The sequence below is a fragment of the Neocloeon triangulifer genome, unplaced genomic scaffold (assembly GCF_031216515.1).
Source record: "Neocloeon triangulifer isolate White Clay Creek 2 clone unplaced genomic scaffold, ASM3121651v1 ptg000022l, whole genome shotgun sequence".
NCBI lineage: Eukaryota > Metazoa > Arthropoda > Insecta > Ephemeroptera > Baetidae > Neocloeon > Neocloeon triangulifer.
In genome coordinates this window covers 1,918,181-1,939,416 of record NW_026775562.1, presented here as the reverse complement: position 1 = coordinate 1,939,416, position 21,236 = coordinate 1,918,181, and the positions used below count along the sequence as shown (strand labels likewise).

Sequence of the window (21,236 nt, the reverse complement as noted above, 5' to 3'; positions counted from 1 at the left end):
ACAAGTGTGAATTCAAATGCCAAATTTGGTTTTTATTCATGTTCATTTTGGTTCATCACGAAGCTAAGCACCGCCTGTGCTCCTTTTTTATACCCTATTCTATAATGAATGCCTAAAGCATAATTATACAGTTAATTGTTCTTGCTTGGTTTATTTTCAGCGGTTACTTCGGCTCCATCACCTGGGGCCAATAGTCTTTTACAGATTGCACGGACAGTGTGGGTGTGATAGTGTTAAACGTTAGATAAATATGTGATAAATTTCATAGACGACAAAAAGCCGGTGGAAAGTACGTTGAAAAATAAGAACCATTCTTTTGGTACGTAATATACAGATAACCAAGTTTGCTAATTCATATAATCCATATATTATAATTAAATAAATCTCTGTACTTGACTTTCGTACTTAGGAAATATATATGTAATGTACACAAACGAGCCTCCGCTCAACTGCCCCATTTCAGTACGATAAAAATACCACCTGCTCTGTTAAAAACACAAACACAGGATAAACACGAGTGAATTAAAAGAGGGCTTGCCGGACGCAAGCAGAACAGGAAAATCAACTCACTAACAACTCTTGGCTGCAAGACCGGTTGCTTGGTCTGACTGTGGAGTTGACGACTGAATTAATTTGCGATTATTTTACGCCAGAGATAATTGAGGATGGGCTCTAGGCTCGGATCAGACCCGAGGACGATTTGTTGCTTTTGGTGGGCGAGTTGTTGTTGTTCACACTCTTTGCGGGGGTGTTTGTTGTGGAGGTGCGGTTGCTTCTCACTCGAGTCCTGAAATGGAGGAGAAGGAAGTAAATAAATTGATAATTTAATAGTTCAGTACACTTCCGATAAATTGGCAAATTAATACAATGAAGTGACAAACATGCTTGAACATAATGGATTCTAAAAAAACTATAATTGTTCCTAGTTAAAAACACTATTTTCAATCTGTTAGTCAGAAAAGGAAAAACGCTTTTAAGGATTTCAATTCAAAACCACAAGTCTTTAAAAGAACACGAAGAATGATTAAATTTGGTTAATTCCATGCCACATCTCTATTCCAATTTCCCCTCAAAATCCAACAGAGTGAGAAAGAGACCACAAGCACCCTGGACAAAGAAACCTGGCAGCAAAGCGAATCATGAGTGTGAGTGCTGGTCGCTATCTAGTCAAATTGTGGTGGTCTCTCACTTGTTTCAAACCCTGCGAGTCCGCACAAACCTTGGGGACTCAGTCGTGTTGGCGTCTGCGCTTCGGCGTGGCAGGCTTCTCGCATGAGCCACCTTGTTTTCCAGAGCGCTCACGTTTCGCAGCAAGTCGCCCACAATGTTGAGCGCCGAAATCCGGGCTGACGGGGTCAACGCCGGAGAGGCTGCACCAGTGTTGTGCTGGGTGTTCACCTTCAAAGGCGTCCCTGCGAAAATTTCAATTTCAAAATCAAGAATTCTAAACTGCAATCATAACAACGAACCAGGCGAATCTAGCTCAAATTTGATCAACTTGTCGTGAGACTTGCTCAGTTCCAGGTTCTTCTTGTTCTCGACGTCAGGCATTTCTCTCCTTTCTCTCACTTTCATCTCCTGCCGCAGATCACGGGACTCATCCTTTAGCCTTTGAACCTGGAAATTTTCAAAAATAAATTATTTACTAGAACAATTTTATACAAATCAGAACATTTAAGAATTTTCAACATATATTTTAATTGTACCATTGTTTTGAGGCCCTCCTTCTCGTCCAGTTCCGACTCAATAAACGCATTCCTCTCAATGGCTATATTCAGTTTAGACTCGAGGTCCTCGATGGTGGCGTGCATGATGCGAGTCGACTTCTCGAACTCGTCGTTGCTCTGCTCCAGTTCTCGGATGTACTTGTGGAATTCCTCTGCCCGCCGTCGATGGTCCTCGAGTTCGCTCTCCAGACTGGTGAGCTGGTGATGGAACTGTTGCTGCAGCTGATCATTGCGCACCTTGTACGTCTCGTTCTCATTCTGAATCCGCGTTGAGATCACTTGCAGCTCGCGGTATCGAACGTCCGATTGCTCCAGTTGAGCTTCCAGCTCGTGCTCCAAGTCTCGCGAGTTTTCCTGCATTTGACAAAGAACAGTCTTTAGTTTTGGTTTTGACAGGCGAATTATATAAAAACGTGATGTCATCTCACCCACTGGAGATAGTGAATTATTGTATATTTAATCAATAATGACTACTACACTGTTGATTTAATATTAACAACTTATTTAAGCTTAAAAATTTCTAGCCCAGGTTTAATAAAATTTCAAAAGTACAACGGGCTTTGAAGAAACAAGTGGAAACTCTCCAATTGTGCGTTATTTTTAAACGAATTTGACTTTGATACGTCAAAAATCCGGCCTTGAGCCTTGAACCAGCACCCAGATTTTGAAGAGCCCTTGAGAATTGATTGCCACTTAACGGGTTTCCAGTAATTTTTTTCCCAATTCAGGCGTACGGAATGTAAAAAATCGCTAATAAGCTGGATTTCGAAATGTCAAACGCGGAAGGCACGTCACCTGGAATTCCTCGAGTTCTTCCCTGGCCTCGATCATGCCCTTTTGGAATTGCAGGGCCATATCTTTCCAGTACTTGGCCTCCTCCTCGGCCGAGCCGAAATTGGGCGCCTTGTCGGCCATGCAGCTGCTTTGCCGATGATTTCCACTACAAAACCATGGAAAGAAGCCTTCGGGGCGCTCGCCAATTGCACTCGAAATCGACTCTACCCGTGCTTTCCCTGCCGATTTTCGTCGATTTGATGCGTCAGTCAACTGCAAACTGCGAAATCGAAAGTGCAGAAACTGGCTGCGACTGTTATAATGCGCTGTTGCCAAGTGCAACGCACAAGCTGAAAGGGGCATGGTTTTGATGAAATAAAAAGCTACACCAATCGCTGCCGAGATCGCAAACGCGCCAAAATTTGAAACCTCAAAATGTGTCATAAAATTCAAGACCCACAAATTCCATGCAATTTCCTTCTTTAACATAACTGAACTGATAAGGAAAAACTGTTATTCATTTCATCTCTCATATATAGTTTATTATCTAATAACAAATTTCTCCGGAAAACAACACCAGTATATAGTGGAAAACAAGGACAACAAAAGTTATGCAGCTGAAAAGCAAGATCAACAGTTATAACTTATTTAAAAGCAAAAAGCCAAAGCTTGAGCTTCAGGCTGCGACTTCTCAAAATAAGTTTAAAGGATTTTAAAGAGTAACTCGGGAAAATTATTAATAGATTTTAGTCATCACGAGACGTTTGCTGCAAAAAATCAACATCCTGGTTGTTTGAGTGCAAGTGAGGAGTTAACTGTGGGCTCGGAAGTGCCATCAGCACTTCGAGCGTGTTACATATCACATCTTCTTCGTCTTCACAATATCATGAATCAGAAAACTGAGTCATTGCTGTTTTTACTCTGCAAAATCAGTCAAATTAGAATAAAGTTGAAACTTCATAGATTTGTAATTACTTGTCAAACAAGAGAGTGTCAGAGGTGTTAATCAATTGCTGAAGCAGTTTGTGAACACCAAGTTCTTTGAGCCGCGCTTGTCGATCTGACGCACCGATTTCGTCTTTCCAAACCAAATTTGAAACACAAAAAATAGCTGCAACTTGTAGTTTCACATTTGAATGCATCTGAAAATTAGAAAAATCTAGTAAAAGGCTAAATCATAAATAATTCAACCAACCATGTAACTTGCTAATTTTTTAAGCACGTCTTCGTTGGTCATAATGAAGTCTTTTGCAGAGTCTCCATCTGCAATGTTTGCGAGAATGCATAGGGCCTGTTCTTTTACCTCAGCACTGTGATTGCCTTCAAGAATCAAAATTACAGCCTGAAAATTCAGGAATTAAAAATATAAATCTTAAACAAATTATAGGCAATTATTAACCTGCATAATTTGAATGCCGTGAAGGTTCATTATTTGATCGATGTGAGGTTTTGTTGACAGTAGATTCCGCAACAAGCCTAGAGTTTTCATTAAAACATTCACCTCAGGATCCGACAGAAGCCGGAAAATCTGCTCTGTTCCCAGCGCTTTCAAAATTTGTGATTTAATTTTTTGTTCTGCTTGAAAGGCCATGTTCTGAATAAAAAAATAAAAAAATCAGCCAAACTTTTTAAAAGGTAATAATTCTCCAACCATTAGAGCCCAAATTCCATTAAGCCTGAGAGCCGCTTCCTTTCTCCTAGTTAACCCACAAAGTAAATCGATGGCCCCTAACTCGAGAATGGGTTCTTTTGAAGGTGAAAACTCCAGCAGCAAATTGCAAAGGGTGGATGAAGCTACGGTAACCACGTCATCGTCAGATGCGTGTTTTAATAAATTCATCAACGGTTTCCAGACAAGGTGATCCTGCAGAATCAAAAGTAAATAACAATAAAACAAACTGAAAGCAAAGCATATTACTTGAAATGTAGTTCTCAGTTGATGGACAGATCTTGAGAGAGAATGAAGGCATCGAATCGCTGCTAATCTCACGCTAGGACTTGTGTCCTGAAGGCCACAGACTATGTGTTCTACAAGACCTTCAGTCTCAATGATTTTCTTCCTTATATCTTCGTCATTTGCACCTAAAGAGGCAAAAGCCTGGAAGCAAGAAAAGTGAAAATTTAAATATGTATATTTGTTCCAAATTTGCAGACAAATCGAAGATATGATTTATTCAAACAATAATTTTGTTCATAATATACCCTAAAAGCAGCTTGTCTGAGTTGTTGCTGCAGCGGTGGCGTTTCTTCGAGAGCCACCCTGAAGTAGGAAGCCAGGGTAGGAATCAAGTGGTTGGAGATGGACGCCAGTCTCTGCAAACCGGTGTCCACTTCTGTGAGGTAACCAAGCGTCTCGGCAGCAATTGCTCTGATGCCGTTGTCATGCTCCTTGTGGCACAGCCGAACTAGACAGGGCAGAGTCCTGAAGATTATTTTGGGGTCGTCAGCGCTCAAAGCTCCTGCCCTGTGCAGGTACGTCAAGCAGCGGGCCGAGGCCAGTTGCATGCTGGTCGGCCTATCTTGGGCCATCAGCAGGGTCAGAAGGTCAGGCAGGGCTTTGCCCCCAAAACTGAAATTACAATTAGTTCAAAATTATTAAAACAAATCAAAAAAAGTAAAACTCAATTTAAAACTTTAGTCTAAATTAAATTTCATTTGCAGGTAAAATAATTTAATCAAATTAGCCAGTCCTTGTGTTATTTTTTCATCGATGAATATCTAGCAATAAAATTAATTTTTTTCATGAATTTCAAAATGTTTCAAACTATAAAAAAATTGATTTCACATGAGAATTAGCACGATGACTTTTAACGTAAAATATCATGAAGCCAAACTTTGGAAAAATCATTTTACTTACATAAATAACGTTCTTGTTAATGAATTAACGGAATTAACAATGAACCTTCTCGGAAAAAATTAAAAAAACAAACCTTGCAGCAGCTGCGGCCAGAGCAACACATCGATTTTGAAAGATGATTTTTGCCAGGCAAGAGAGAGCGGGCATTTGAACTTTACGATGAGGGGAGCAGAGGAGTGCAGTCAAACTGAGAACTGCTCCGTGGGTAGAAAGCATGTCCTGACATTCAGGCGTCTACAATAAATTTGATTAGAAAATTCCATTGGAAAAAAGACCATCGACTTGCTTTGCATTCTGCGGTTAAAATTGTAGCTATGGCCATTTGGGAGGTAATCGATGCTGTCAGCAAGGCGAGCAGGTGTTGCACAAAGTCACTGTCCTGAGCTAGGGTGCCAGTGGGGGCAAGGCCGCTTTGCAGCAGGGTCCGCAGGCAGCACAGTGACGCTTCGACCAACCGAGCACTTTCCTCGTCTCCATCCTCCAGAATTCCTGTAGAACAAAATTAATTTCTTTTGCTTTTGAGCGCGCAAAAATTTACCCTTGACTAGCATAGGAATCAAATTCATCTCGACGAGAGCGCGAACATGCTCGTCAGCGCCTTTCGCAATCGAGCCCAAAATAATGGTTGCCTCGATTCTGACGCTCTGCGGAGAGGATTCGCAGGACACTATCTGGACCAGTCTGGAGACGACCCCGTGTTGTACAACGAAACCTTTCTGTCGGTTGCTGCCGATCACTGCGTTTTTCAAACATCTGCAAAAAGTTATTATGTTGCGGGTCAAGAAGTTGAACTTTGGTGCTGGAAAACTCACATTAGGGCGTTCAGACACTTGGCCTCGTCCGACGAGTAGATCTCCTCGATGAACGGCCTGCCATTGTCAGGGTCCTGTCGAAAAGAGGCTTGATTTGAGTCGCCACAGGGGCCAACAGGCGGTGGGAGGACCAACAGATCGCTCCGACAACCGAGTATTTGGCCCATCCGGAGCCGAAATCGAACTTTAATGAGGCCTTACCACGAACGGTTGCATGATCGAAGTCATCTCGGACGCCTCTCGACGACGCCGGTTGCGTAAATGCAGCGGACTCGAGTGAAATATCCGCGTTGACGACGAAATGTGCGGCAGAGCCGAATTTCTCTCAGCTGAATGCGTCCTTACTTGGCCTGGCCAATCAGAGCGCTTGAATTTTCGCCAACCAATCAGGGTGTGCAAAATTTGAGTGAAAAGAGCGCGAGTCACCAAAGAATTTTGACACATTCACACATTTTAGGTTAAATTGTTTTCGTTTTGAATAAAATTAAATAAATAAATCCACTAACACGAAAAAATAAAAATTGTATTTAATGAGCAAATTATCTGAAATCATAGGTGCATAGAAATTACATAATATAAAACTTTTGCGCGTCAAATTGTAAATATTTTTTATTAGAAAAACCTATAAACGTATTTTTTGGGATTTATTGCCTTACAAGTTTCATATGACCCTATAAGCGCCATGTGAAAACTATACAATAAATTTATTTTAAGAATAAACAAAAAATTCAATGAAAATTTAGCACATTGTTTGCATGGATTGCGTAGAAGTATGATAATTTTGATGTTGCGGGTTCTCAATTCTTCATTCTTTCAGGCTTCAAAAATAAATTATGTAAGAAACAAAGTTACATCTCTAAAAATTATACTACCAGCCTCCCCCATGGTGAATACATTTTGAGTAAAATCGAGCTGTGTAATTTCTTCGTATTTTTCCTTTTATTCAATTAAAGCACGTCTTATCAAGTATAAATATAATGCATTTATATCCAGACATCATGGAATATTATTACATTTAAGCAGTAATTTGACACATATTAGTTTTATAACTTACCAGTACAATCATTGTAACACTAAAACATAATTATTTCACCCCGAAGAGTCGAATTGGACTCGGTAACAAAATAAAAAAGGTTAAATAAATCTCTGTACATGGTTACAGGAAGTGAGGCATGGAATTTTAAATCGAATCCAGGAATTTCAAATTCCCGAGAGGTAAAATGCAAATTAAGCAACAGCACATCTACGATAATAATCAACTTGTAAAAAATCTTAATTCTGATTCATTGTCAGATCAGTTTTTATACAATTATATTATGAATTGAATTATCTCAGAGCAGTATCTTAAATAATCAATGAGACCACATAAAAGCAGGGCAGATCACATATTATCATGGAGAAAATTATTTGTATTCGAAAAAACGAGGAATGTTCACTGGGTCGAGTTGAAGCGAATGGCCGGGCTTATATAAAAGAAACAAGGAGGAAGCTTTCTCGATTTGCGCAAAGTGGATGAGACAAACAGACAGAATGAAAATGGTCCTCCCAAATATCACGTCGACTGAGTAATCACATTGGAACAACGCCTGCAATGTGCCCGGTTTTGTACTGCACTCGAACAGTTCAACCAATGTACAAAAATTTCTGCTTCCCGAACGAGACAAATTGTGTGTGTGTGTGTGTCATCGTGGAGTTTCGTACCGAAATGGAGGGAGTGTTCAATTGTTTGGGCACAGATTCTCGGAAGAGTTCTGCCAAGAACATCACAATAAAATTAATCAAACCCCATTCGATAATATATCAAATCTACATCAAATTTCTTGGCATCGCTCCATTTTAATTAACCTACGTGTGCAAACAATTCTGTGCTTTATTCCAAAATAGAAGGCGCCCCTTTTGCAAAATGAGTTGATATACAATGCCAAAAATGAATCACTTCGATGGAGAAGAAACATGTTGTTCCTCTCGAATATACAACTATTCACTTTATGTTGAAAGAACCCAATTCAGAAGCAGTCCGCCCGAACACACATGATTCCGCCGACACTTAAAATTTTCACATCAAACCCACTGATAATACGAGCACGACGGAACCATCACAACTTCCTCTCATGTTCTCCAACGGGACTTCTGCAGGTCTATCTGACCCTCGAGGGTCTTGGAGAGGTAAATTACGAAGAGCTGAAAAAGAGTAAAAATTATTTCCTAATTCAACAAGTTTTCTTTGGTAGAATTACTTGAGCAAGAGCGACGCCCAGCGCCACACATGCAATGGTGTACAGGTTTCTCTCGAGCCATATTCGCACTTCCTCGACACACCCAGTCGTGTAAATCTTCTTTCCAGCTTCAGCAGGCTGGATCAAATTGAAATAAGATTAATGAAGTTGGATAAAAAATATCAGAAATACTTACAGTGTGTTTCTGCACTCCGTAACCACACATTATGTTAACCAGCCCACTCTAAAATTTAAAAAAAAAAAAATGTCAAATTATTTTAAAACGACAAATTAACACAAAAATTTTGCTTTCAGGGTTGTTTTAATTTTAATTTTTCCTCATTAGCATTTTAAAATTGTTCATTGTTTTGTGGTAAAAACTAATAAAACAATAATCCTGCTGCACAGTTATGTCAAAAAATCCCGCAACCAATTGGAGCACAATGTTGTTTGTTCTGCAAAACAATAATCAACTCAAAAAAACCCACCAAGGAAAGAGAAATTAAAATTCAAACACATCAGGATAATTTTGTGGTAGAATTTCACGGTTGAGGTGATTTTAATTTAAAACCCTCTTTTTCCTGATGGGTTTTCTGAGTTGTTTATTGTTTAAGACAGAAACAATATCCGCAGCCTAAACATTGATTTTTCTTAAGCAAAAAACAACTCACAAAAAAAATCAGGGAAAAGCAAATTTTAAATTCAAATCACCATGAATTAACAGCATAGCTTGGTTTTAGTCTGTTGATTTTCCTATTAAATTTAAAATTCATAGCCTGTTCTTAGCAATATTTTTAACAATAGAAATCATCAATAAAATACCCCCAACTACAACTTTGAATAAAATTAAGGCAATTCTTCTCAAAAGGTTATTACTCATGTAAAACTTTTGTCGTTATCAGTTGAGTGTTTTCCTCACATATTATGCATTTATAAAACCCACAAGTTTAACTGAGGATAACAGGAAACTCACTGATATATCCGTGGCATTGATGCAACACGAGAATGGCACACCGCAGCTCTCAACACTGGGCGAACTGCAGTTGAAGTACTCGTTTTTCGACCAGTCCATGAACCCGCTGTGGCTCAATCCACAACATTGGAACTGGAAGAAAAAATTTTTACAAAAACCAATTTATTTGAGCTTGAAAAATATATACCTTTTTCTGTCCAAAGTCGATCAGGTTCTGCAGATCAGGGTCTTCTCGATACGTGGTGATAATTTTGTCTGTAAAAGTCTCGTCCAACAGTGACTGCATGCGGTGTGGAAAGACAAAGCCCGCGACGGCGATGAACATTTCCAGCAGGAAGAACACCAACAGGAAGAATGAGTACTGGAGCAACAATATTAATTGAAAATTCAAAATTCTCTGCGAATTCTTACAAATCTGAGGAGGCAGGTGTTTTCTCTCAGGGCTCCGATGCATCCGGTGAAGCTCATTATGAAGATAATGGCTCCCATGATGATCAGCACCAGCGATATGTTGAGGAACACGTCGTAGATGTTGGTTAGTTTGACCGAACCAATGGTCTGCCATTTGTCCACAAAGGCGTAGAGACCGATTGCAATCAACAAGCCTCCGAGCAACTGCAAAAATTATTAAAGTTTAATTGAATAATTTTTTAAACAAGGAAAATTTAAAATTGGAGGAAAACTAGGCAAGCACGACCTCGGAACTGATAGCTAAAATTCAAGGAAACTCGATTTGCGCTCGAGTGAGTTTAATTTGCCATGGACACAGAATGTAATTAACCGAGAAACCTAAGGTCGATTTCTCCTCACCCAAAATAAAAAGTTGAGAAGGAAGATCATGTATTTTCCACAGGCGCTAACGTAGGTGAAGTTGTGCGACACTCGGCGCCGCCTCGGTTGGTGCATTTTGGCCGAAAAGCGGGGTCGAAAAGCTGGGGTGGTTTTCAAGTCCCGGATCTGCTGGCACTCGCCTCACCGCCTATCGGGCAGCTGCGGGCATCAGAAACGCGGTTGAATGCACATTTTCGCGTTCGGCGGTCAACGGGGGGTGCGATTCGCCAGCTTCCGATGCGCCGTCGGTCCGAATGAGCCGTGGGAGAGCCGAATTTGTCACGGTCTAAGAACGGACTCCGATGAATCACAACAAGCTCGCCATCTTTCCTGTGCCTTCCTGTTCTCCACGACAACGGTGCTGCCATCTTGGTCTCGTTTTGAATGAAATTGGCGGCAAAAGGGCATGCATTCGGAAGGAGCCAGCAATGCTTGCGTTTACTTATTCGGTTGAAAGCTCGGAAAGCTCGTCGTTGTTTTCAACTTTTTCTAAATCCTAGAATAACAAAAAATCCTCAATTCCAAGCGGGGTGTTTTATTAGAGGAGTCAAGATAAATTTCAAAATGTATAATTCTAAAATTTTAAAGAACAATTTCAATTTTTTAATAATTTAGCTATTTAATTTTATATATTATTTTCATTTCTCTAACAATATGAATGATAAATTAATGATTTATTCTAATGAGCCATCTGGTTAAACATTAGAAATTTAAAACAAGTTTTGAGATAAAATCGTATTTCTTACACTTCTTAGAGTCATCTCAGCATGAATCTCTTCTATTAACAATAAATTTGACACGTAAATCTTCTCTGCAGACGAAATTTCACTCTTCTCTTCTTGCGTGAAAACCCGAAGTGAACTTGAAATAAAATCAAACACTTACAAGTGCGCGACTCAATGGTCATGAGTGTCAAGATTTCATTTGATTGTTTGCTCGGCGGCGGCGGCGCACAGAGAAAGTATTCGGATTTTTCAATGAAAAGCGTGCAAGCAAGGAAATTCTCTAATGCAACGCGTGGTGGAGTATATATAGAATCTCGCGCACTTTCCATCTTCATTTGCATTTCGCTTCTTCCGCGAGCAACATTTTATATTCGTCGAGAGGAGGGATGACGTCTAAATTGGCAAAGTACGCAAAAGGTCCCTTAAAATATTAGAAGAGTTAAAATTGTTTGTTTATAGGGTGGTCGTGTCTATTTTTCAAGTTTTGGCCATTTTGACTGTGGTCAAAGGTCAACTGCACATTGTTAAACTCATTATTCTGGCAGTTTTTGGACTCGGAGGACTTGTCCTGTATCAGGCTGTTGCTTCAGGTAGGAAAAAATTGTTAAATTTAATTTTAATTCAGTTATTTGAAAAAATTTTATAACTAAATTTTTAATATTTATTTAAATATTATTTAGGATTTGATTTTTACATTTTTACTGCCAAAAATTGTAGGCTGAAAAACAATCTTCTACAATGAAAGTACCTACGAATTTTTTATTTTAACTTCATTTCAAGAAATAATTTCAATTTTTTTCCTATTTATGAAAAATTGAAACCGGGCGAATCTTGTTTCTTTTTATAGTAAAAAGTTGTTGAACATTTTTGAAGTTTTCAATTTACCAAAATAAACTTTTGCAGGCAGTCCACTTAGTCACATTTCTACCGCCGTGGGCAAACGGTCGGTGTCCCAGTGGACACGGATCAGCAGACTTGGGTCGGCGCCGTCCATCGCGAGCGCTCTCGAGCTGGACGAGAAGGAATGCGCCCGGTTGTACCTTTGCGAGATGGCAAGCTCGCGGCAGCTGCCCGACGACAAGATGCTGCCCACCCATTTACGGTAAAGTCAACTGTTGTCATTCACAGTAAACTTATTTTCGAATCGAGTGGAGAAAGCAGTTGACAGAGGATTTATGCATTAATTTTCCTGTTTTTGTTTAGTGCCAAATCGGCGCAGGACGAAATCGCGCTGGCCGAATTCAGAGCGGCTGCCCGCTTCGGAGAACAAAACCAAAGCACGGAAAAATGCCGACAGCGGTACAAAAAGTGTCCATTCAAGAGCATGCGCCAGATGGAAAGGGTCATTAGCCAGTACCAAAATTTGTGATCAAAACCATTGTTAACATCAGTCTGTGTATTTATTTGTGATATTGCTCTATTGTGAAAAAATATATTTTTATCAAACACATTGGCGGCTTTTTCTTGGAAATGAAATATTAAATTTCTTTGAAACTCTAGAAAAATTAATATTTCGTCAAGTTTGCGATAAAAAAAATAAAAATAAAGTTAAACAAAACTACTCTTTGCTGGAAATATTATCAGATCGAGTGAATATAATTTGAAAAGTCATTTTTTCACCCATAAGGTCAGTGAACATCATTGAACTTTTCAAATTTGTTGTGAAATACATTTTATTATTATTATTTCGTGAGTTTCAGCGTTTTTTGTCCTGTCTGCATGGTGTCATGTTACGTGTTATATGTCATTTGACGCAAATCTTACGTGTCGCGACGTGACACAAACATAATATGGCTCAATCAAATGCACTGCTAGCTGATTTTGCACGCTGCTCGAATGAGAATAAAAGCTTTTGAGAACGGAGTTGGGTCTTCGCCGAACGACTCGTTAATTTCATTAGGGACGATCGCAAAGTCCACTAACAAGATATGGAGAATCACTTTCGCGGCTTCCCAGTGCAGCTTTTGCCAGTTTGTCGCGTGGTTCTGCACGAAATGGACTCTCCGCGCATTTCTCACCACTTCTGCATCTTCACTGGTTTGTCGAGAAATTTTTTATTATTAAAAATAAAAATAAATTAAATTTCCATGGTCTAGTTTTCCAATTTTAATGTTGTTATTGCAGTAAAATTAATTTTTTATATTTAATATTTTCCTTGCTACTTTTTTAAATTTATTTATTATATTTTTGAATTTGTTTTTTAATTTTTAACTATATGTTGCAAAAAAGTTAATTGCAATGTGTCATTGTGTGTGAGTGTGAATATCACATTGTAAATGAAATAATTAATATAATTTTAATTTCATTTTTTGTTTGTTTTGGAATAAATCAAATCGAAAACAATTGTTGAGACGTTTGGAATTGAATTTTAGAAACATTTTTGCAAAGAATACTTTTCTGAAATTTAAAATGCCCCTTATTAAAATAGATTATGCAACCTGTGCTGCTTGCAAAAGTGAGAGTATGAATTTATGAATTGCATGCTTGCTGACATTATATAGGCGCGTGTCCTAGTTGAGCTCTTGTTAAACGGATTATTCGAATCACGCCGTTTCTTTGCCAACGCATTTTCTTATCGATTCAGAAAATTTTGTATATACCTAGAGCAGCAAACACGCAGCGAGAGGCTTCTTTTTTAGGTGCAAATATAAATAGTTTAAGCAGGTTGAGGTCAAAGTTCCGCAGAGGTTAAGACGCATTCAAAGTCATGGTATGAGGAAAATTTTTTTAAATTATTTTGCAAAATATTTTGCTTTAAATTTGATGTTTCCCTCAATAAACCGTTTTTCTTTTAATGCAATATTATTTGAAGCAATTAATACAAATAAACAATAATAAAAATAGCTAAAATTTTTGCAGAATCAAGGAACTAAAAAAAATTAGACTTAATTTTCTCTAAATTAATTGTACCTTTTTACGATAGCAATATTAATTGCCAAAACTTATGAAATTCCAGTTTTTTTCTTGTGTAAAGATCTAGAACTTTTAGATTTATTTTAGTTAGATTTTTGACATTTTTGACAAGTTTTTGACAAAATTTTGTATGCGATCAGTTTTACTATGTCTTGTGAGCACCGTTGCGAGTTTCACGTACGCTCCACCACGGTCGGACGAGATCTGCGGTTCTCACAACGGCCGCAAACTGTACCTGGACCTCGGGGACAGCGGCACCCTGAAGGCCAGCTTCGTCAACGAGGCACTTCTTGAGCAGATCAACCGCGCCTCGCACTCGCAGTGCAGCCTCGAAATCGTCACCTGCCCTGCATGCGTCATCACAGCCACCTTCAAGTACCTCAACCTCTCCTCCTGCAGCTCCGACTCCAGTTGCAGGTAAGTTTATAAAAAAAATTAATTTAAAAAATTAATAATTATCAAAAGTAAATCAAAAAAAGATTTTTTTCACAATTTGAGAATGCGGAAAGAAAATATTAAAAAGCCAAATTTAGTGAAAAAAGCAATCAATAATGCGCAATAATGTTTAAAATTGACAAATTCAGTACCACTAATTTTATTTTAGAACAATTTTATTACTTTTTAGCATATTTAATTGTTCACCGAATCAAGTAAATTTGAAATAAATTTCAATTCAATTGATTTTTATTACTGATATATTACCACAATTATTTTTATAAAATATTTTTATTGAGAAAAATAGCCATTTTATTAATTTTTTTGGTAAAAAATTATTGTATTTTTTTCAAGATGTGACTACGTTTGGTTGACGGAGCCGCCTTACGAGTCTTCCGGAGCTCCCTTTTGCGGCAGCAGCAGCGTAGCCGAGGGTAGTTCTACCCTGGCGTACAGGTCGCTCACCAGGACCCTGCACATCGCCTACCTTTACAGCTCCAGGCGAAAGGACGCGTTCGAGATTGAATATCGCGCAGAACGTAAGTTTTTACCTTTTCAATAAATATCAAATGTAAAGACGGGGGAAAATAGTCAAGTTCGTAAAAAGAAAATTTTAAAAGAGAGAGATAAATGCTTGTTGGAAATAATTTTCATGGAAATTTTAATTTTATAAACTTTATCCAAAAATCTAGACAATGTTATGCTTGAGAAGAGAAAGAAATTTTTGTGACTAATAAAACTTTTTCAAAATAGAAAGATAAAGTGCAATAAATTTTAAATTCAAAGAAGGAAAAAATATGATTTACTTGCAAAATGTATTATTTTTTTGTAGTCTTTTAGAAATTCAGTTTTTTTTTCTTCTTTTTTTTTAATTCTTCATTTTTAATTTTTTTTCTAGGCAACAAGCAAGTGCTAGGTTTGTCACCATCGCCTGTGGTCAAATATCCGCTGGAATACAACGCGACCAGAGGAGGAGAGCTTTCATCCCCTTACTTCCCTGCAAACTACCCTCGTGACTTAGGCATCGAGTTCATCATCACCTCCATGGACCAAAAGTCAAACGTTCAGGTCATTTTCTCCGACTTCCAAGTTTCATCTGCCAGCATCATAGAAGTAAACTTCAGAAACGATTGAAATGTTTCTTAATAAAAAAAACTTATTTTAGTTTTATGATTGGAACGGGCAAAGGATTGACGTCACCTCGGGCGCCTCTTTCCGGCCGCCAATCATCATTTCCTCGGGACCATCTCTTCTAATCAGATTCTACGCCAATGGAGGTTTTGGCCTCGGATTTAAAGCCACTTACACCTTCCTTACCAGTGGTACGTGAAATAAAACAAAATATATATTTTATTGATAATTATTAAAGCAAACTTAAAATTATTCCTACCATTTTTTTATTCATAATTGGAAAAATATTTTAGCTAAATCTTAAAATAAACTATACATCAACATTATACCAAGATTATAAATTGGAAAAGATAATTTTGTTAGAAAACCACATATTTAAATGAGATCTTTTCATTTTTAGAGGAGGCGAGCAAAAATCAACTAACACTGCCAGACACGGATTGCGGCGGATTTGTGGAAAACCCAGGAGGCGCCATCACAATGATGCAGATGGCCGAGGAAGGCCACCTGAAATATTTTGACTGCATTTGGATTATCAAACCGCCCCGCAATTACTTCAACCTCAAATCTCACCTGTATCTGAAAATTTCACAGTTTTCCGATTTTGGTATATTTAATTTTCAATATTTTCAACTTTTTATTTTATTAATGTAACTAAATTTAGGAGGAAATACCGATTTGGTAGTGCGACAGGGATTGACCTCGGAGGGTGTGACGGTGGAGAACCTGAGGAGTCCCGTTTCGGAGGCCTCGTCGCGCCTCTTGCGGGAAATGATTATTCCGGTGGACGTCGGATTTTACATTTCCCTCAGGGGCGTTTTCTCCTCCAGGTCCAAACTTTCCATCGTCTATGCTGCTTTTAGTTACATGGGTAAGTAATTAGTATTTTAATTGTAAAAAAGTAATATTCTTTTTTTTTTCTTCTTGTATTGTCTCGATTAGAACATAAGAATAATAAAATAGAGAATAATTACTATTTTATTGAGAAAAAAAATATATATTTTGAGATATTATAAATCTAATTTAATTTGTTAACCAAACTTAATTTTTTATAAAAAAATTTAAATTCATTTAAAAAAATTCTTTTTAATGAATAATTTTGTAACTCAAAAAGAGATATTGCTTTGGAAAAATATTATATTTATTTATAATATAGGAGTAAAAAAATGTAATATAATAAATTTGGTTTTTACATCAATTTAAATACCTTTTTTTAAAAGATCTACCATTTTTTATTAATAATTGCATTTTCTTTAGATTGCTTTGCTGGGGCCGATTTTCTGTGCAAAAATCACAGGTGCATCTCCACGAGGCTGACGTGCGATGGTTTTGACCACTGCGGAGACAACTCGGACGAACCGACCACAACCTGCATGGAAGGTGCGAAGAAAAAAAATTTATATTTATATATTTTTTCTTGTTGATGAATTCGACGATTTGTAGAATTTTGGACTGAACACATCCAGTACGACAAACGGCGGTACACAGTGACTCCGAACTACTACTTCCCGAAAATGGAACGCTACCCTGACCTCAGGACGGCCACCATGGTCTTCTTAGTCAGCAGTTTGGGTATAAAAATTACAAACTCAACATTCATGAACCTAAACTCTAAATTTTAATTTTTTTTAAATGCAAATTAAAAAAAAAATCACTTTCACATATTAAATGGAAATTAATTATATTTTTTTCTGCCAATTCAAAATTCCAGGTCTAGTCTTTCTGGTCGTGGCCTTGATCGTTTTGCTGTACAGGATGGGCGCCCGGGCCAGACAGCAAAGAGATCTGCAGAACCGGCTGCGCACCATTAGTGAGCTCTTGGGTATTCTCGATGTTTTCATTACATAAATCATTTCGATGCTTTTCATATTTATTGTGAAGTTGGGTCACCTTTTCACCTTTCCTCGTGTTGTATTTAAAAATTTGAATTTGCAGACAACGCCGGAATCGAGGCGGAGTTGCCGCTGGACGAGCCGCCAACTTACGAGGCGCCTCCGGGATACGACGAGATCATCAAAGTCGTCGCGAGGCGTAGTTTGGAGCTCGCGGGGCCCAGTGGCCCCTCGAGGGGCAACGACGGCCGCGGCAGGTCCAGGAACAAGAACAAGTTGAGGGGCAGGAGGCGCGCAAAGTCCACCCCGGGAATTCCAACATCAACGTAAGATATTATTAATAAATTTAAAAAAAAAAATTAAAATGCATTTATCTAAAATAAAAAAATCGTTGTTGTGAGATTTTAAATATAATATTAAGAAATTTTATAATAAGAAACGCGGAATATATTGGAAAATGACAATTAATTTTTATAATTTCACACAAAATAATGTATATTTTTCGTTGCAGTGTGGATCACGTTGCTCTCAGGGTGGCTCTGCCCAGGTCGCGGTCTCCACCGGTGCGAAGAGCCTCAACAGCTTGGTCTGACGATCAGGGTGGTTCTGCTCCCATCCTCATGCACGCCAGCAGGTAAATAAATAATTTTCTTATAAAATGTTTTTGGAAGGCTCAATTTCTATTAATTTCTATAGCAATCGTGGGACGACCCCGATCCCTGATTCGCCGCCACCTCCATATATGACGGAGCCTTCTTTGGCTGGTAAATATTGTAAATTTAACGCAGGGATGGGGAAAATGTGTGATTTATGATTAAACCTTTATTTGTTTGAAATTAGCTTGAATGTTTGCAAGCATTTATTTTCCCCTACCTTAAATCACTTATTTTTCCAGGAGCTTAATTAAAAGTTTTTATTTCATATATCCTAAGTTCGATTGAAGATTGAAATTTTTATTAATTGTGAAGCTCGTAAAAAGAACATAATTATCAAACATTGGCGGCGATTTTCTATAATTTTAGGCTAAATAGAAATAAAAATTAAAAATTTTTAAAATAAATCTTCAATAGTTGAACAAAAAAATTTTTATTAAAAAAAAGGAGAATTTTCAGGTCACATTATTGTTTTAAATATTTTTTTTTATTAAAAAATCTATTTAATTGCTATTAATATAGTTTATTTTTATTTTTAGGCAACTTTTCGCAAGACTCGTTGTTCGCCCGTTCGGCCCTTCAGGGCGCGGAGGCGGTGGAGCGGGTGCCGCTGGTGCGGCCCTCGCTGACCCAGGAGCTGATGGGCACCGAGCCCAACTTCTCCGAGCACGTCATCTCGCCGTGCTCGACCCTGGACAGCATCCCAGACGACCCGGCGCTGCAGCCGCTGTGCAAACTGGCGTCCGTGGAGGCCTTCGAAGACCTGGAGGCGTCCCGAGAGTCGATGGTCGTACACCAGCTCGCCCCCGCTTCAGCCAACAACAATAATTTCGCCCACTTCGAGAACGTGGACGAATACCCGACGTGCGGCTCGATGACCAGTCGCTGCAACAGCCACGCCAACAGTCTGGACGGCGACTTGTCCATCCTGTCCAGGTCGACGGCCAGCGACGCCATGTCCGGCTCAGCGTCCATTGCCCACTCCAGACACCCCAGCTCCGATCAGCTCGATGAAATACAGGTCTGAAATCTGGGCAACAAAATCCTATTTGAGAGAGAAGGTTTCAAATAAAAAAAGTAATGTGAAATTAATTTTAAAATTAAATTAATTTTTGTAAAATTTTTATTTAATTTAATTCATGTAAAAATAGAATTTTATTTAAAAATTAGTTGAGTACAAATTGAAATGCAAGATTAATTTTTGTAAAAAATTAGACAATAATTTTTTTAAATAACTTTGGCCTAGAAAATTAAATTGATCTCAATTTTCTTCATTTTTTTCCCCAATATAAACTCTGAACATAGGCTTAATTATCCCCATTTGAAATACATTTTTTGATCGTATTTAAAGCAGAATTTTCTTATTTATAATCTCGAAAATGCTGTTTTATTCACTCAGGAAACCGTGTTGCTTCCGAAACCTCCGAGCAAAACCGACATGGGCCACCAGCTGAAGATGCTGAAGACGCAAATCCAGGAGCAAAACGCCAAGTTGGCCAAGATGAAGGCGGAGGAGGCGCGTCCCGAGCCGAGCACCTCCCGCGGCTTCCCCTGCAGAGAAACGGACCACATGCTGGCCAGGTTCATCGAGGTGGTGCAGCGGCGCGAGAGCAGCTGCAGCAGCTCGTCCGACGACTCGCCGACCAAACAGTTCTTCTGATCGATCTCAACAAAAACAAGTTACGAATATTGCGGAAAGTGGAAAATGCGTAATAATATAGGTACGCACAGAAATGAGAAAATCCTAAATTTAAGTAAAAAAAAAGACCAAAAATTATATATTATAACAGGTTCAGTGTAACCGTAGTTCTCACCAGTTATTGATTTTAAAAGGTAAAGTAGGAAAGTAGGTCAGCATAATATTTATGTGCCTGCACTTATAACTGATTGTGCAGAAAAAACGTGAGTGATTGCAGCTGTGATCGAGAACAAGTTTTTAATAAAATGAAAACACTGTGCAGGATTTGATATTTTTGTACTAAATTCAGAGTGCATGGAATAAAAGTCAACGGATATAATTAACTGCTTTTATTTTTTGATTATAATGTAATTCATCATCCAAAAGATTCACCGCCGTTCACGTGAAAAGAGAAACAGATTTGTGATTTTTCCAGCCCGTCGGTCTGTTTTGCGGAAGGACCCGGTCTGCCGAGACTCGCAACAATGCAGTTTGATATTTTGAGCAACTTTGTTTTAAGGGTACACGTCAGAGGGTTTAAATGGTGGAAATAAAAGTTAGCATGCGCTAGTCTTGACAAAGCGATCCTTCCGTAACAAATGATTTGAATTCTCCTTTCCGCCTCCTTTCTCTCGCTCCTTCATATATCTTCAAATGGCTAAGCAATAATTTAAACTAACCTGTACACAAATTCTACACAAAGAAACAGATAATATTTTTACTATTAACATGATGATTCTCCTCTCTCATTTCGCGCGCTACGTCCGATTGCAATAAATATATTTTCTTATAATTTGCTTATCTGCTAAAACATATTTTCAATTATTTGCCTTTTCTTAAAAAATTCACATCATGCAAATGATATATATAGTTCATATGTATATATTAAAAAAAGATTTCCTTTGGGGCTTTCTTTGAGTGTTAAAATTTCTCAATAACAAAACGAACCAACCGAAAAACAAACAATCATGGGTGATCACCTTCCACACACAAAAATGCGATATGCAAGTGGAAAATATGTTGATTTTTGCAATTAAGAATTCATTTCCCATCAGTCGCGCCAGCAAAATATCATTTTTTTAAGTATACAGTTAGGTAGTTTTTGCAGTCCACACACAACCTCTAACCAATGAAGCCTCTTCTTTACAGTTTTACTTTTTTTACTTTCAAAATGTTGCTTTTTCTCACAACACAGTCGGTAATTTTGACTAGCAGTTTCCATCCGACCACTGATCTTCTAAATATGGAGTAATATTATGATAATGAGCAAATTTGATTACTTTCCATCTTTATAATACGGCTTTACATTAAATATAAATATGTGTTTGGCTTCACGAGTCGAAAAATCTTGCGCAGTCTGCCTCGGTAAGTATATATGTATATGTGTTCTTTTTTTTATCATACTGAATGCATGTGTGGGTGTATATAAATTACAACTGATAGAGCAAGTATAGTGTGTCTGCGCGAGAAATGCGAAAATTCGCAGCAATCCCGATCAAAAAAATTAGATTCAACAAGAGAATTATTTTAGTTAATACTTTGCGTCCCTAAACCGTGTTACTTTACAGTGGAGAAGTTCTGTTGATTTTGCTGATTCGACGACACCCATGACGAAAAGACGTCCCTGGAAAAATTAATAAAAAGTGTCAGAAAACAATAATTAAATTAATATAATTTTG

General features: G+C 38.1%; 6 protein-coding genes across 11 annotated transcripts in view; 2 read left to right on the top strand and 4 right to left on the bottom strand.

Annotated features, from left to right (window-relative positions):
• Nucleotides 1-5: 5 nt before the first annotated feature.
• Nucleotides 6-2,820, bottom strand: LOC132204203 (nuclear distribution protein nudE-like 1). Of its 2 annotated transcripts, none has more exons than XM_059632556.1 (5): nucleotides 2,523-2,820; nucleotides 1,707-2,081; nucleotides 1,470-1,617; nucleotides 1,220-1,412; nucleotides 6-787 (listed from the first exon to the last, which is right to left on the bottom strand). In XM_059632556.1, exons 1-5 carry the CDS (start codon nucleotides 2,640-2,642, stop codon nucleotides 673-675), a joined length of 951 nt encoding a protein of 316 aa, XP_059488539.1. In that variant the 5' UTR covers nucleotides 2,643-2,820; the 3' UTR covers nucleotides 6-672. The 2 variants fall into 2 exon arrangements, with proteins under 2 accessions (XP_059488539.1, XP_059488540.1); XM_059632557.1 differs by having other exon boundaries at nucleotides 1,190-1,412; nucleotides 2,523-2,819.
• Nucleotides 2,821-3,021: 201 nt separating this feature from the next.
• Nucleotides 3,022-6,512, bottom strand: LOC132204216 (armadillo repeat-containing protein 8-like). Of its 2 annotated transcripts, XM_059632575.1 has the most exons (12): nucleotides 6,372-6,512; nucleotides 6,171-6,244; nucleotides 5,897-6,111; nucleotides 5,645-5,847; nucleotides 5,432-5,592; nucleotides 4,704-5,070; nucleotides 4,420-4,599; nucleotides 4,153-4,365; nucleotides 3,901-4,095; nucleotides 3,697-3,843; nucleotides 3,477-3,643; nucleotides 3,022-3,422 (listed from the first exon to the last, which is right to left on the bottom strand). In XM_059632575.1, exons 1-12 carry the CDS (start codon nucleotides 6,396-6,398, stop codon nucleotides 3,386-3,388), a joined length of 1,986 nt encoding a protein of 661 aa, XP_059488558.1. In that variant the 5' UTR covers nucleotides 6,399-6,512; the 3' UTR covers nucleotides 3,022-3,385. The 2 variants fall into 2 exon arrangements, with proteins under 2 accessions (XP_059488558.1, XP_059488557.1); XM_059632574.1 differs by lacking the exon at nucleotides 6,372-6,512 and having other exon boundaries at nucleotides 6,171-6,365.
• A 575-nt stretch (nucleotides 6,513-7,087) lies between these two features.
• LOC132204553 (tetraspanin-33-like) lies at nucleotides 7,088-11,077 on the bottom strand. The gene is made up of 8 exons (XM_059633132.1): nucleotides 10,937-11,077; nucleotides 10,170-10,686; nucleotides 9,771-9,974; nucleotides 9,547-9,720; nucleotides 9,360-9,491; nucleotides 8,583-8,630; nucleotides 8,408-8,524; nucleotides 7,088-8,351 (listed from the first exon to the last, which is right to left on the bottom strand). The coding sequence occupies exons 2-8, from the start codon at nucleotides 10,263-10,265 to the stop codon at nucleotides 8,280-8,282; spliced, it is 843 nt and encodes a 280-aa protein (XP_059489115.1). The 5' UTR covers nucleotides 10,266-10,686; nucleotides 10,937-11,077; the 3' UTR covers nucleotides 7,088-8,279.
• A 128-nt stretch (nucleotides 11,078-11,205) lies between these two features.
• LOC132204555 (uncharacterized) lies at nucleotides 11,206-12,362 on the top strand. The gene is made up of 4 exons (XM_059633133.1): nucleotides 11,206-11,321; nucleotides 11,375-11,505; nucleotides 11,819-12,017; nucleotides 12,119-12,362. Exons 1-4 carry the CDS (start codon nucleotides 11,302-11,304, stop codon nucleotides 12,282-12,284), a joined length of 516 nt encoding a protein of 171 aa, XP_059489116.1. The 5' UTR covers nucleotides 11,206-11,301; the 3' UTR covers nucleotides 12,285-12,362.
• Nucleotides 12,363-12,766: 404 nt separating this feature from the next.
• Nucleotides 12,767-19,918, top strand: LOC132204719 (uncharacterized). 2 transcript variants are annotated; one of them, XM_059633415.1, is made up of 15 exons: nucleotides 12,767-12,952; nucleotides 13,969-14,245; nucleotides 14,618-14,802; nucleotides 15,162-15,376; nucleotides 15,429-15,585; nucleotides 15,795-16,001; nucleotides 16,059-16,265; nucleotides 16,652-16,774; nucleotides 16,838-16,966; nucleotides 17,106-17,204; nucleotides 17,330-17,552; nucleotides 17,738-17,860; nucleotides 17,923-17,990; nucleotides 18,419-18,900; nucleotides 19,279-19,918. In XM_059633415.1, exons 1-15 carry the CDS (start codon nucleotides 12,844-12,846, stop codon nucleotides 19,537-19,539), a joined length of 2,865 nt encoding a protein of 954 aa, XP_059489398.1. In that variant the 5' UTR covers nucleotides 12,767-12,843; the 3' UTR covers nucleotides 19,540-19,918. The 2 variants fall into 2 exon arrangements, with proteins under 2 accessions (XP_059489398.1, XP_059489397.1); XM_059633414.1 differs by having other exon boundaries at nucleotides 17,106-17,216.
• The window catches only part of LOC132204721 (thymocyte selection-associated high mobility group box protein TOX-like), a 28,029-nt gene continuing 26,685 nt past the window's right edge, over nucleotides 19,893-21,236 (bottom strand). For all 3 annotated transcript variants that reach the window (XM_059633421.1, XM_059633420.1, XM_059633422.1), the window contains one exon: nucleotides 19,893-21,181. In XM_059633421.1, coding sequence (XP_059489404.1) covers nucleotides 21,115-21,181 — 67 coding nt within the window. In that variant the 3' untranslated portion in view covers nucleotides 19,893-21,114. The remainder of the gene's footprint in view (nucleotides 21,182-21,236) is intronic.